Source organism: Talpa occidentalis, unplaced genomic scaffold, assembly GCF_014898055.3.
Source record: "Talpa occidentalis isolate TD23 unplaced genomic scaffold, MPIMG_talOcc4v2.1 talOcc4.8, whole genome shotgun sequence".
Lineage (NCBI taxonomy): Eukaryota > Metazoa > Chordata > Mammalia > Eulipotyphla > Talpidae > Talpa > Talpa occidentalis.
The window spans coordinates 21,284,634-21,299,644 of NW_023605194.1; the positions used below are offsets into that span (position 1 = coordinate 21,284,634).

General features: G+C 44.6%; 1 protein-coding gene across 2 annotated transcripts in view; it reads left to right on the plus strand.

Moving 5' to 3' along the window:
- Positions 1-15,011, plus strand: part of DNMBP (dynamin binding protein) — an 86,880-nt gene that overhangs the window by 45,581 nt on the left and 26,288 nt on the right. Inside the window, exon 1 of one of the 2 annotated variants that reach the window (XM_037498046.2) lies at positions 6,995-8,466. The exons of the other annotated variant lie outside the window; for it this stretch is intronic. Coding sequence (XP_037353943.1) covers positions 7,326-8,466 — 1,141 coding nt within the window. The 5' untranslated portion in view covers positions 6,995-7,325. Of the gene's footprint in view, positions 1-6,994; positions 8,467-15,011 lie in introns of those variants that run through there. 2 annotated transcript variants of the gene reach the window in all.

Consider the following 15,011-nt stretch of genomic DNA (forward strand, 5'->3'; position numbering starts at 1 on the left):
ATCTTAGCTTATAGGAAAGTTCTCCTCCTCTTGCAGGAGCTCTGGGCTTTGTGTTGTGGGGCCCATCTCCCCAGAGAGCCACTGCAACCAAAGTTCATCTTTCCGATTCTAGCAAACTCCCTGGGTCAGTGCAGTTTCTGTGGTCATTTAGCTCTCAGGATGCCAGCTTTCCCTTGGGTTGTGGCCTGTACTTTACCATCTTGTCAGTCTACTGTAGTTTTAAGAAAATGTTTCTTTTTGGGCCTCCCCAGTAGCGCAGTGGTTGAGCGCTGTGCTGCAAAGCTGCCCGCAGCCTCTGCCACGCAGGCCAGTTTGATCCCCAGCCACGGGGAGGGTCCCACATGGTGCGCAGACCTCTCCTGCCGTGCCCGCTGCTCCCCTCAGCAGTGTACTTCATCGGTCTGCCTGTTCTGCTCCCCGCTCTAGCTCTGGTGAACTCTCTCACCCTCTCGCACTTCTGACTGTACCCAGTGCTTGTATAAATAAATAAATCTTTAAAAGAAAGAAAATGTTTCTCACATTTCTCTAATGTTTTAAGCTTCCCTGCTCACTCCCCCCTCCCTTACCCCCCCCCTTCATCCAAATAACCTAAATTACACATTTTGAAATAGAAAACCCAGTGTTAGTACTTTTACCTGCGCCAGTGTTTGCCTCTGAGAATTAGGAATTTTGAATATGTATTCATGGTGTGGAATTGGGGTAGAATACTGGGAGGAATACCAGAGGCACTTTGGTGGCTGCGTGTTGGGAAAGGTGTGTCGCTTTGCCTGCTTCAGCAAATACCAGCTGAGTTGTGCCCGTGCCAGGTGCTGTGCTATGGGCAGGGTATGTCGTATAACCACAGATGTGCTCTCTACCCTCAAGCAGCACCTGGTCAAGTGGGTAGTTGCTAATTCCTAAGTTAAGGCCCATGTCTAAAACCCAGTACCTATAACTCTGGCAAACAGGTTGACTTCCAAAGTCGTAGGCGCATTTGGGGTTAGTCTACAGACTCCGGCTTCCCTGTGCATGTGACTTCTAGAAGCTCTGACTAGGACTGAGTACTGTAGCCCTGAGAGACTCTCCTTTCAGCATATCATCATCCCTTTCTACCTCTAGGAGAGGTTCACATGTGTGAATCTACAAATAGTTTCAGGGGTGTGCATTCATTTGTTTACTCGGTAAAAATTTCTGGAGCATATAGTATGAGCCAGGCACTGACTGTTCTCTGATTAATAAAAAGGACATAGTCATAGTATCATTCATATTTGTGTATCTTTGACACAAATGGGGACAGACTCACTCTATATTTCTCAACACCGACTGCCTTGCTGCCTTTGAGTCATGGCCTTAGATAATATTGCAGTGTGAGCCTGAACCCCATTGTTCTAATCATCGCAGTCAGTGGTAAACTGGACAGTGAGTCACCCCTTTTCTGCATCAGGAACCTTGCACCTAAGCGCTCTTCCTTTAAAGGAATGCCTAGAGGAAGGTGGGCTAGAGAATCTCAGAGTAACTTAATTTTAAATGACCATGGCAAATCCAAATCAAAATATGTTTTTCAGGAAAGTCATACTTTCAGCAAGATATTGGGTGAGATCTAAGACCCACTAAAGAGCTGCATTAGATTAACAAGCTGGAGAATTATTGGTGTGGTGCAATATCACCTTTTTCCTATAGTGGTGGATTTTAAAATTTGAATGTGAAATTCTTCTAAACACAAACTGTTTTGAAGGCTCCCTAGAATACCTAAGGTATAACAATGCTTTCTCAAACTAGTAAATCCTAATAGCCAAATCATATTGTAGTCTTTCAAGATGATGAAGGAAATAATAATCTTTCTTTCCAAGTTTCAATACATTAAAAAAAAAAAAAAAGCAAGTATCCTCCACTTGTATAACATCTGATCCAGGGTGTTGGCTCAGTAAAAATTAGATCAGTACTTCTCGTGGATTTTTATCTTGGTATAAAACAGTAACCATAATCAGAACTCATGAATAATCTATGTTATTTCTGGACAGAGACTAGTTTTCCTACTAGGATTACATTGTTTTATGTATGTTGAGACAGGAATAGTTTGTTATAACTGACCTGTGCATCACCACCCTTCGTGGTTTGTAGTATGGCTTTGCCAACTTTTTCTGTTCCTCACTCCACGCAAAGGGGTGGAGACACTGGAATGGGCCCAGGGACTTCAAGTATCAGTTTCAGATTTCACTGAGGCTTTGTAGTGCACTGTGAAATGACCTGTCTCCTGTAGCAGTTGCAAGCATGCCAGCCACTGCGCCCTGCTGTGTGCTGCTTCCTGTCATCTTGTGCTTTACAGGTGCACATTCTCCGTCACCCAAAAGAAGAAAAATAAAATGTTTGCTGCTTCATGCTGACAACATCCCCAGGCTGCTCTCTGTTCAAACCCTCACCTAACTCGTGTTAAAACCTTTTAAGTTCATCATAAGGTTTACACTGTAAGGCATCATAATGTTTTTCGCGGACCCATCCCATTTTTTTAAATTTATTTATTTATTTATTTATTTTAAAATTTTTTAGATTTATTTATTTATTTATACAAGCACTGGGTACAGTCAGAAGCGTGGGAGGGTGAGAGAATTCACCAGAGCCAGAGCAGGGAGCAGAGCAGGCAGAAGGACCGAAGTACACTGCTGAGGGGAGCAGCGGGCTGCAGGAGAGGTCTGCACGCCATGCGGGACCCTCCTCTGGTGGCTGGGGAGCAGCTGGGGATCGAACCGGCACTGCAGAGGCTGCAGGCAGCTTCACAACCCAGTGCTCAACCGCTGCGCCACCGGGGAGGCCCAACCCATCCCATTTAGAACACAATACCAGAGTTTTCCCCAGATACCTCTCACTTTCCTATATTGCAGCCTTATTTCTTTCACAATGCTCTCAGACTCTGTTTCTTCCAGTCCGGCGTCTCTTTTTTGTTAGTGTTTAGGTTCCTCCTCTACTGGGGAACTCACCTTTACATCTGAGGTGTTTGCCTCCTCCCTCATTTCCACACCACCAGAGACTTTACCCCTCAGAGCGAGTCTTGACCACCACTCCTTATTAGCTTTTGACTGAGCGGCAGCTGCCCTGAGTGAGCATGGAAATCACATTCCCAGTCATGTCAGTGTTCCTTAAATTCCTGACCTGTGCTAGGTGGAGGGTGTACAGGAGAAGCCCAGTGTGTGAATGTGTGCAGGACAAGGGAGATGAGCTTAGTAGAGGTGAAACAGACAGTCAAGTGACGTTTCAAGAAAGAGAAAGTGAATGTGTCAAAAAAAAAAAAAACTTCTGGAATGGAAAGATCAGTTGGAAATTACATTGGGTTTGGTGACCTTGTAAGAATAGTTTCAGCAAAGTGATGATGAGCCTTAGTGGGGTGGATCGAATGGTGTGAGAGGTGAAGGAGTAGAGGCATTGTGTGTTTAGCTCACTCAAATCTTTCAAAGGGTGTTGCTCTAAAGGAGAGCAGTCACTAGTAGTGGCACAAGGGGACCGTGGGTTGAGGGGCCAACAGAAGTTGTTTGTAAGATGGGGAACATTATGTCGGTGGGCTCACAGGACAGGGCCATTGGGGTGGGCACAATGAAGAAGCAGGAGGGGGAGCCTAAATGCTGGAACAAGGTCTTGGAGGGTTCAGGCAGGAGTAGGATCAATGAGGATCCAGTGAACCTGCAGAGATGGGCCTGTTCGCGGGTCATATGGGTACAGAGCATGTTGGATGGTGGATTTGATAGTGAAAGATGAAGAAACAGTCTTAGGTAGCTTCTTCGTGGTCATACAGCTGTCATAGCAAGATCAGGATTCCAACTCAGGGCTGGCAAAGTCTGCTCTTCTAAACTGCGCTGCCCTTTTCCTGGCACCTAGCAGGTGTTCAATTAACTCAGTAAGCATCTAAGTGCCTACTGTGCACCCTGTGCACAGAGCTCTCTAAATTAGAATATATTAGATGTGTTCCTTGCCCTCAGGGATTTTTCAGCATAGTAAAAGGAGATGGCAGGTATAATAAAGTAACAGGTGAGAGGAGAGAGAGATTTGTGTGGTGCTCTGAAGTTAGCAAGAGCTATTGGGGTCAGAGAATTTCTTGGGGGCAGAGTCTTAGAAAGTTGATCATCAGACTAAAGGAACAGCAGGGGAAGTTACAGAGACATTAACAAAAGTTTAGGAAATTACATGTTCTTGCTAGTTGTTTTTTTTTAGACTCTCTTCTCCCATCCCCACCCCTACCTTCTCTTAGTTTTCTTTTTCCAAACCCTTTGTACAAAGATTTATCATATGACAATAACAATCCATTCACAGTTTTTTTTTAAAGATTTATTTATTTATGCACATAAGAACTGGGGTACAGGCCAGAGGTGCAGGAGAGACAGAATGGAGAGCAGAACAGGCAGATTGACTGAATACACTGCTGAGGGGAGCAGCGGGAGAGTCAGGAGAGGTCTGCTGCACCATGTGGGTAGCTCCCTGGCTGCGGGTCAAACTCATGCTGCAGTGGCTGCGGATAGCTTCCTAGGTTGCATCTTAACCCCTTGCACTTCCAGGAAGGCCCTCCATTTACAGCTTTTGATTAGCTCTGGGCCACAGAAATATCGAGATAAAGCTGAGGTGGTGTGTAGCTACGTGCACAATATATCTTTACTGCCCCAAAGGCAACAGGACTGAGAAAAGGAGAAGGGCATGGTGGGGATGGGAGTAGGGACCCCGCATTGTAATCAGCTGTTCACTCTCCGCTTTCCCAAAGCTCATTTCTCTTAGCTTTCATGTAACGTCTTCTACTGAATCATTTTATAACTAGTAACCTTCTTACCTGTAATATATCCTTTTATCTCTTCCCTTGGTTGATTGACTAGGTGTGTTTCTTATCGTGCTAGTTTTATCAAAGATACTAAGTTTCTAAAGGGAACTTTGTTTTCCATAACCAGGAGAGAATAATCTTTTGTTAGAAATAAATAAGTTCATAGAATTTTTGGTTTAAAGTGGCAGAGAAATCATTAACGTCCTCATTTTACAAATAAGAAAACTAAGGGTCAGAGAGGCTAAGCATAGCTACAAACTGAATTTCCAGAAGCTGGATGTCCTCATCTCTCTCCTCTGTGCTCTCTATTCCGCTGTCACCCTAGATAACTTCTGGCCAAAGCTGTACTCCCAATTCATGAGCCACCCTATTGATTTGGTGAATGAAATCACAATCTTGATTGGATTCAGGCAGTAGGTTTTTATTTTATTTTTTCTTAAGATTTATTTATTTATGCATCCAAGAACTGGGGTACAGGCCAGAGGTCCAGGGGATGAGAGGATTCATCAGAGACAGAATGGGAAACAGAACTAGCAGATCTACTGAAATATACTGCTGAGGAGAGCAGTGGGAAGACATGAGAGGTCTGCTGTGCCATGTGGGTCAGCTCCCTGGCCGGGGATTGAACTTTTGCTGCAGTGGCTGGCAGTAGCTCCATAGTGCTGAGACTTAATCCCTTGCACCAAGAGGAAGGTCCTCGGGAAGCAGTTTTTAGATGAGTTAGCCCATCAGTTGGTACTCCTGGTCTCTCTGCCCTGTGCCTGCCTGGGGACTTGTTGTGCTTGCGGCTGTGCAGGAGGTAGGCCAGAAGTGGTGGGGGAGGGAGGGTCACCCCTGAGGTGGGCTCCCTCTGAATCAGGCCATCATAGAGTCTACTTGTTTGTTTAGTTGGCCTGAGGAGAGTGAAGATTTTGCTATATTTCTGATATACTCCTCTTAGTCTAGTGTTGGGAAATCAGATCAGGGGCCAACTTCCGCTTTTTATAGATGGGTAAGTTGAGTCCCAGCGAGAATAAATGGTTTGTTCAAGAGCAAACATCTAATTATCGACAAAGTATGTAACTCTGGTCTCCTTGGGGGTTCTTTACATTATTTCACAAATAGGGACTAGATAAAGGCCCAAGAATATTTCTTAGACATTTGATCAGGACCAGACAGCTAAGTCATCCTACCAAAGCCTGACTCCTGGCATGGAACTAATTTCTCCTACTCAGGAACTTTTCAAAGCTGCTTCATTATCCATCCGCTTCTGTCCATAAAAAAAAAAAAAAAAAAAAGGCCTTCAAGTCCCTTGAGATCTGCCCCAAGCCCGCCAGCCTTATCTCCAGTTACTTTTCCACACATTACATCTTTGAAACTGTACCCCCTTTTCCAGTTGTCCCTAGGCAGAGTCTGGAATCCCAGCTTATTCTGGAAAGTGCTGTTCAGATGCCACCTCTTCCTTGACGCCTCCAGCTACCCCACGGGAACTTTGCCTGTTGCCCTGCGAGTGTTAGCTACAGCCCTTATCTCGTTCCTCTTACTGGACAGCGCAGTGTTAGTCCCGCGTTGTGATAAACAGAGACTGACTTGCTCGTCTTTTTTCTTCCATACGCCTCCCATATCATAAGTAGCTAATGTTTGCTGCATTCAAATGGCATTTTTATACCCACTATTTGATTTCTAGCCTCATTTTTCCAGTTCCTAAATATGCTGTATGAATTAGCTGGAAAGGAGTTTTAGGAAATGGATGGTTTTGACGCTTCTCTGGCATGATGTGGCAATGAAAGGGTGAAAACAGACAGAACTGTTTTCTGGTGAAGAGTTTTTATACTACAAAATGACTTTACACCAGATCACAATAAAAGAAAGTGCCTTTTCTTCCTTTAGTGGAATGTCTGGGTCGGCAGGCAGGAGCTCGAGCAGCTTCTGATTTGTGTGTACTGCTAATGGGTAGCTTGAATCCCCTGAAAGCAAAGCTCTGAAAGGAGGGAAAATTCTGGCTTTGAGTAGAGAGAAGGGTGACCTCAGGTGTTTCAGATGTCCAGGGAAAGCTGGACCTGGAGGCCTGGACTGAATTCCAGTGGGGGCTGCATGGGGGAGCATTTACATGTCCCCTGGTTGGCTTCTGGAGGCTTAAGGAAGCAGATGAGACTGATAAATGTGCTTACTCACCAGCCTTACTAAAGGGGACTGTTTTTCTTCCTCCTGCTTTTTCTGTAAAACCTTTAGAGCAATAGAATGTTTCTACCTTCAGCACATAAAGCAGCCAAGCCAGTTTGACCAGCGTGAGGGAAACACCAAACAAAGCTGCCAACTGTAATCACATGAACAGTAGTTACTAATTATCTTCAGGCCTGTGTGGGGAAAGATACCACAGCTCACCGATTGGATCCTGAAGTCGAAATAACTCCACATCTCTCCGAGCTCTCAACCGAGTAGCAAGAGGAGCTTGGGAGACATTTTGAGGACGACAGGTACTGCCTGGGGCTAAACTGCACCTGTCCACATTCCGGCCCAGCCCAGCACATGGAATGGAGAAGAAAAACCTGGGTCTTTAAGCACTCTGAATATGTGTGAACCCCACAGGATTAAAAGAGAAAGAGAAACAGAGAAGAAAGAACTCTGGGACTCCAACGGGGAGTATGAAGATTGGAGGAGTAAGTGGGAGAGTGACCTTGCAGTGCTGGATAAACTGTACAGAGAAGATGACTTGGGTTCGAGTCACACAGGGCAAAATTGGCCCCACAGAAAAAGGGATTGTCGATACTGGGATTTTGAGCAGATTGAGCAAAGCTACAAGGCAATGAAGGAGATTTGGGAGGACCACAGAAGCATGACTTCAGGCTGTGATGGTTATAGGAATTCAGAAAATGTAGATTCTGGTAATCTGAGCCCTGGGACTAAGGATGATTGGCTTCCAAGAAGCCCGGACATATCCTGGAAGGCTGGAGGGTATGGAGAGAGGAAGGGCTACCGAGATTATGAAAGTTTGAATTACAACCCCAAGGACTCTAAGGAAACTGAACCATGGTCTGCCTACAGGAGTTCGTATGACTTTTGGGGGGATTTTGAGCAACCTCAAAACAGGCATATGAACCACAGGAATGCTAATTATAATCTTGAGGATTACAAAGAAGTTAATTTTTATTATAGAGACCGCAATGATTTATATCACATTTCTGGGAATTATACTGCTGGCCAGCCTGTGGACTTCTCACGTTTGAATGGTGTCAGTGAAGGCAAGGAATATGTCAAATACTATGAAGGGGACAGGACTTGTTATCAAAATGGCAACATTTCTCCCAAAGGAAAGACTCGTGCCACAGATCACAGTAAGTTTGATACAGAAAATAAAGGCTATGATATTCCACTTGCAAGTCATGCATATAAATATCAGAATTGCACAGAAACAGATTCTCCCTATCAAATGAGGAATTTGGAGTATGATGACATCGACGAACCGGGAATGACAGCACTTAGAAGCAGAGGGACCACCTGCAATGCTCTGTGGGATCAGCGGACTAGGGGAGACCCACAAGGTCATCGTGGCGTTCCTCAGGGCCCTGCGTTAGAGGAGCCCCTCTGGAGCTTACAGGAAGACAGGGAACTCATCGGCTCAGACACTTGGAGAAGGAATAGCTGCTTACGCCGTACAGCACCCAGCACCCTGAGACGCTCAGAATTTGTGCAAAACAGAAAAAGTAGCCAAGGTACGAACATAGCCAACCTTCTTAGAAGGATAAAGCATGAAAACAGATTAAAGGGTGATTATATCAGGTGCCAGAAACACATGTGCACTTAAGGAATCTGGCTCCCAAGATTCTTATTGTGTCTTGTGTGAGAACAACCTTTGAATTTAATTCCTTTGGGGGAAAATGAACTGCTGTGGTGCTACGAATATGTAACAGCTTTCTAAGTCAGATAGTCTTCTCAGGGGAACTTTCTTTTCTTTTCTTTTTAGATTGACTTATTTATTTATACAAGCACTGGGTATAGTCAGAAGTGCGGGAGGGTGAGAGAATTCACCAGAGCCAGAACAGGGAGCAGAACAGGCAGAAGGACCAAAGTACACTGCTGAGGGGAGCAGCGGGCGGCAGGAGAGGTCTGCACGCCATGTGGGATCCTCGCTGGTGGCCGGAGATCAAACCAGCGCTGCAGAGGCTGCAGGCAGCTTTGCAGCCCAGCGCTCAACCGCTGCACCACCAGGGGAGGCCCTTAGGGGAACTTTCACCTTTCTTGTTTTCATCAGTCATCTCTGATCCCAAATATCTTTTCATTCTTTAATATTTTTGATTGTCTTATGGAGACAAGAAGTTCATTATCAGGGCACCAAGCTAAAATTTATTTTCCTGACCTGTTCTTTCTCTGCATCCCTACACTTCATCAAATACTATGGGAAAAGAAGACTTAATTTGTTTAACAGATTGTTCATTCCTTGGCATTCAGGAATCTTACATGAATGCTGAGCACTAACATGCATGTGGAATTCAGAAGATTAATTACGTTCTTCATGGTGCTTTGTAAATGTTAGGGATTCAAGTCACTGCATGACAGAGCCTTCACTAAGTTATCTGTGGAGTGGGCGGATAAAGAGTTTCATCCCATGGAAGTGATCTCTTTCTTGCTGTTTTGCCTTCTCTAATTCCCTGAAACGAACTTTCTTTAGTAAGTTAGTTTGTTGTGGTTTTTACGTTTTGGACTCCCTGTTAAACCCATACACCTATTGTATATGTTATACCCATTCCAGTCTTTCTGGCTCTGGCTGATTTGGGGAAATTCTGGTTATCACCAGAGGGCAAAGGTTAGAGACAAAAATGCGGACAGTCTGAAAAATTCACCTCATGCCTTCCTCCTAAGTCGAGAGCTTCTCCTCTAGATCTCCTTCAGAATGGGCTCACTGGTTAGATTTGTAGCAGTTTGTTTTCAGGTTTATCTAAGACTCAAAAGATAAGACCGTGTGGTGCTGGAAACTGCCAGCAGTTGATCTCTGGAGCCTTCCAACACAGTCTTGACTTAACTTAAATTTCTGGGGCACCATCTTTGACAAAGCAAGCTCCCTTCCTGCATTTGTCAACATAAAACTGAAACCAAACACGACTTTAGTTGGGAAGCTAAGGTATTTAGTTACTAGCTTTCTTTTCCCTAGGTGAAATGATAGGAATTGAATGACTTCTAAATTCCTTCCAGCTCAAAAAAAAAAAAAAAAAAAAAAAAAAGGCTGATTCTGTGGTTCTTTCTGCTGGTTTTTGTCTCGTTTCTATCCCCTGCCCCCACAACTTTTACTTAGGTGAACTTTGGCTTCTGTCTTTAGTTCCTTATTGTATCAGCCTCCTAACTGTAAGTGTGCGCGTGCGTGCGTTTACTCTGATTTGCTGGGAGTCAAGTCCTAGTGTGGTAATGTGCCCTCTGATCTCTGAAACCAGCTCATTTGACCACCATTTCCATTTTTACAACTCTTTGTTTGTATTTGAGAATTTAACTTTTGATGGTATGTTCCTATTTAGTTCGATTGACCCCCCCCATCTGATATCCTCCTTGACCTGTGGTAAAACTTAACCTGTGCTATAAATCTGTTCGCTTTCTAACATTCTTTGCTAGCTGCACTACAGCAAGTGCCACCGCCCTTCAGCTTGTCACACAGTCACAACATGTAATTACAGAGAGGAAACAGACCCGGGAGTAGTTTGAATTCTGCCTTGAATTCAAACCTCAGCTCCAACATATACTAAAATGTAAACCTTAGGCAAATTTCCTTACCTTTGAGCTTTGGAGTCTTTATCAGTAAAGGTAAATAATATCTGTCTCATAGTGAGATAATATAAATAAAACACTTAATCACATGTCTGGAACATAGCAGGTGCTATAAATGATGGCTTCTTCATCTCTTACCAGTCTACTGCCTTCCCCCTGTACAAGTTGCCCTACCAGATCACTACTGCTTGGTCCCCTCTCTTGAGATGCAGGTTGACCTGATCTGGACCTGCCTGCTCTCAGACTGGTAAACACCCCAGGTTTAATTAGCCAAGTGGAATACCCTACCCCTCTCCCACTTTCCCCCACACTATCCCTGTTCCTTCTGAGAAATGCCTGCTTACTGGCTGCCCTCAGCCTGCCTCTGGGGCCAGAAAGCAAGTCCTTCTACCAGAATCTCCCCTTTCCTTTCTTGCCTTATCAGTTCCTTCTCCTGTGCTGGCCTAGATCTTAGATTCTGTTAGGGCAGGTCTATTATGGTTTTGCCCTCAACTTAGGGTGTGCCCCTTAGTCCTGAGAGGGAGGACTTACTCCTAAGGTGTGTAAGGAGACTTCGAGGTTTGAGTAGAAAACTGGAGGTATCTATTGGCCCTCTTCACTTGGAGAGACTCAAATTTCAAACTGTCTTCCCAGGGACATAAAACAGAGAGGGCATACCCTGTCACATGCGGCAGAGATGGAAGAGGGGATTGGGACTGAGGAAAGACCTTTGCATTTGAGGTGGGGTGAAAATGGGAACCACAGAGCAACAAAGTATAGCACAAAAATTCAGGAGGAAAGTGGTGATGAAGATATAAGAGCAAGTCCTTAAAAGTTTGGATAGTGATCACAGTGGAGCAACAGAATCCAAGAAAATCTTCTGTTTTTATTTTTCTCCCTAGAGAAGGAAAACCCACATAGATATGAAGGCACTTTTTTTTTTCTTTTAAGATTTATTTTATTTACACAAGAACCAGGGTACAGGCCAGATGCGTGGGAGGGTGAGAGGATTCACCAGAGACAGAGCCGGGAACAGAACAGGCAGCCTGACGGAAATACACTGCTGAGGGGAGCAGCAGGCAAGACAGGAGAGGTCTGCTGCGCCATGTGGGTTGCTCTGAGGCCAACAGGGATCGAACTGGCACTGCAGAGGCTGCGGACAGCTTCACAGCGCTGCGCTCAACTTCCTGCGCCACCAAGGGAGGCCCTATATGAAGGCACTTTTGCCAGTGTTAGAGACAGTTTAAAATTTACAGGACTCTGATAGTCAAGGTTTCTTTTGATTATACATATGGGAACATGGTATCTCTGGAGCTAGAGTCTATTCAAGCTACTAGAATGAAATATCTGCAGGTCAATCCAAGCCATTCACTTTTTATCTTGGTTGATTTCCTGTGCTGACTACAGGAGTCTCTGTCCCTTCAGAGAGCAGAGGGATAGTCATGGGAATTAATTGAGCAGTAACAAATGGCCAGCAAACAACTTGGAATTTCATGATCAGAAATAAGAGTAGTGGTAGTAGAGCCACTTCAATTTACATGTTTGGCAGTTTTCAGAGCACTTTTGCAGTTTTTATCTGATGTCATTTCATTGCCACACACGCGTTCTTACCCAATAGATATGTATTGAATAGACGATCGGTTAGACAAGGTTCCGTGCTTGAGACCCTGGGCCAGTGGACTGGAACCAGTGGTCCTGTGGCCAGCTGTCTGCTTCCCCTGTCCACTTCTCTCACCTTTCTCTTGACATTTTTGCTTTTCTCTGAACTTCAGCCTTGTTTCCTCTGACTACCAACCCACACTTCCCGTTTACTCGTAGTTTCTACTCCTTCTTCTCTTCATATTATACATAACTAGTTTCCCCAGCATGACCTTGAGACATTCTTACAGGTTCTGCTTCTATTTCTATCTGATTGGCCAGATAACTTCACATACCTGGGGCAGTGAGTGAGCACCAGTGACTCAACTTGATTTTGTACTTAGGTCTCATCATATGGGCTAAACAGTCATTGATTAGGTACACACCACAGTCCAATGTGGGATGGGGTCACCTAGTTTAAATCATAGCTACCCCAGACTACCAGTGGTGCCAGTCAGGTGGGTAGTGGGCTCTGGAGGTCACAAGCATACCAGTGCTTGACCAACCCAGACCAGACCAGACCACCCTTGGCATTTGGCCGAGGGTAGAGGTGTCTTTTGGCTGTCATGGTGGCACAATGCAGGGACTTCTGGAGCTCAAAGCTGGGAATAGAAAACAGCATATAAACAAATCGTTCAAATATGACTTTATAAGTTAGCACTTACCGGGGGGGCTATTAGGAGTTTTCCCCACCTTGGTCCTACTACCTGTGTAGTCTTATGTAAATTAATCTCGCTTGCCATTTTATCAATAAAACTGATACTGTATCTCCATGATATGAAGATTAAATGATTTTTTTAAAGATTTATTTATTTATACAAGAGCTGGGGTAGAGGCCAGAGGTGTGGGAGGGTGAGAGGATGCACCAGAGGCAGAGCAGGGAACAGAACAGGCAGATGGACCAAAAGCACTGCTGAGGGGAGCAGCGGACGAGGCAGGAGAGGTCTGCCATGCCACATGGGATTCTCCCCGGCCAGCCGGGAATCAAACCCGCACTGCAGAGGCTGCGGACAGCTTCACAGCACTGCACTCAATGCTCTGCTCCACCGGGGAGGCCCGATATGAAGATTAAATGATTTTATAGATATACGAGTACCTAGAATAGTGCAGGGAGCCTGGCGCGTAGTGAACGCTACATAGACAGGAGACAGGTGGTTACGTTCATTTTTTTATGTTATTCTTGGTCTCGTGAATTTATGTCTTTCCCTGTTCAACTAGATTTAAATGGGAATAATTTTAAGGACCATCTGGTTGGACCCTGTAATGTGCTTTTCTTACCCCCAGGCAGATGCAATGACTTTCCTCAGCTTGAAGCCAGCTTTGAAGGGTATTTCAACTTCCTGTCCTTTGCCCTGTCTCCCACCTTTGCTTGGTAGCTCTCTGCTCGACAGTCATACTGTTTTTGAAATTAAACTTTTAAGAGGATATTAATTCCAGATAACTGATTTTTTTTTTTTTTCTGGGCGGGAGGTGGGGGTGGTGTGAGGTCCACAATTTTAAAAGATATATAAAATAAAAAAAAAAAGATATATAAAATGTTATGAGAGCAAGTGGAAGGAATAAAGATAAACCACTGAAGAAGTCTGCTTTTATAGAACAAAATAGAAAAATAGCCAGAGGGTTATGTCAATGAGCAAATTTTGAAATATCCCTCTAGTGTTATTATTAAAAATGGCCACCCCCATATTGAGAACACTTGTAACCCAGAATAGGCCTTGACATTCATGGAATGCACTGACTTGGGATGCTAGTTGCAAAGATGCTGCTTTATTAGCTATGTGGTCCCAGGCCAGTCATTTCATTCCCTGATTCCTGTTTCCTCATCTGTAAATGATGAGCAATAATGTTTCTTAAGAGATTTGGTGAAGATAGTATCAGATTTGTGTGTTTGTGCAGAAAAAAGCTTTCAGGTAAAGTTTATTGGCTGACTACAATCAAAATTTGCTTACTGAACAATGATAATTTATTTCTAATTAATAATTTTACACAAACTATCTTTGCCCTCCTGGTTATCTAGCACTTCTGTGACTCTAAAGAGAAAAGATGTTTGCTAATAAAGGGTTAAGCTGCTGTTCCCTAAAAATTAAATAACATTAATAACCTCGTGGTTTTAATCACGGCAGGAGCATATCTCTGTAGTATTTGTGTTTGGTGAGTGTTTAAGAGACAGTGTTTTTTGGGTTTTTTTGTTTGTTTGTTTTTATAAAGATTTATTTATTTATACAAGAAACGGGACACAGGCCAGATGTGTGGGAGGGTGAGAGAATTCACCAGAGACAGAGCAGGAACAGAATAAGCGGATTGACTAAACTACACTGCTGAGGGGAGCAGCGGTGAGACAGGAGAGGTCTGCCGTGCCACGTGGGCATCCCCACTGCCGGCCCGGATCGAACCCACACTGCAGAGGCTGTGGACAGCTTCACAGCGCTGGGCTCAACCGTCTGCACCACCAGGGAGGCTCGTGTTAAACTTGCTCTCTTGGCAGCAGCAGAAGGGACTGACCCTTAGCTTTGTGCAGGTGGCTGCTCTTCTAAGGGCCAGGAGAGGGCCCTGAAAAAAGAAAGGGATGTGGGAGACTCAGGGCTGGGTTTCCCGAGGTGGGAACCCTCCCAGCAGGGATTTTACTTGAGGCTCTTTGCCCAGATAGGCGGGGCAGTCACTGAGCTAAAGCAGCAAGGAGGCCTGCAGAAAAAAGACAATGACCCAGAGCTGAAGGTTTTACACTGAGCAGGATAAACTTTGTCCAAACAGAAGTTCTGTGGGTGCTAAAGGAAAAGAAGAGGGGGCTGGGTGGGCTGGTCAGAGTGATGTGGTAATTCAGAAAACCAGGATGTGAGACTTTTCCAGTTGTGCCTGGTGAGAAGATGAGTTGATTTACAAAGATTGA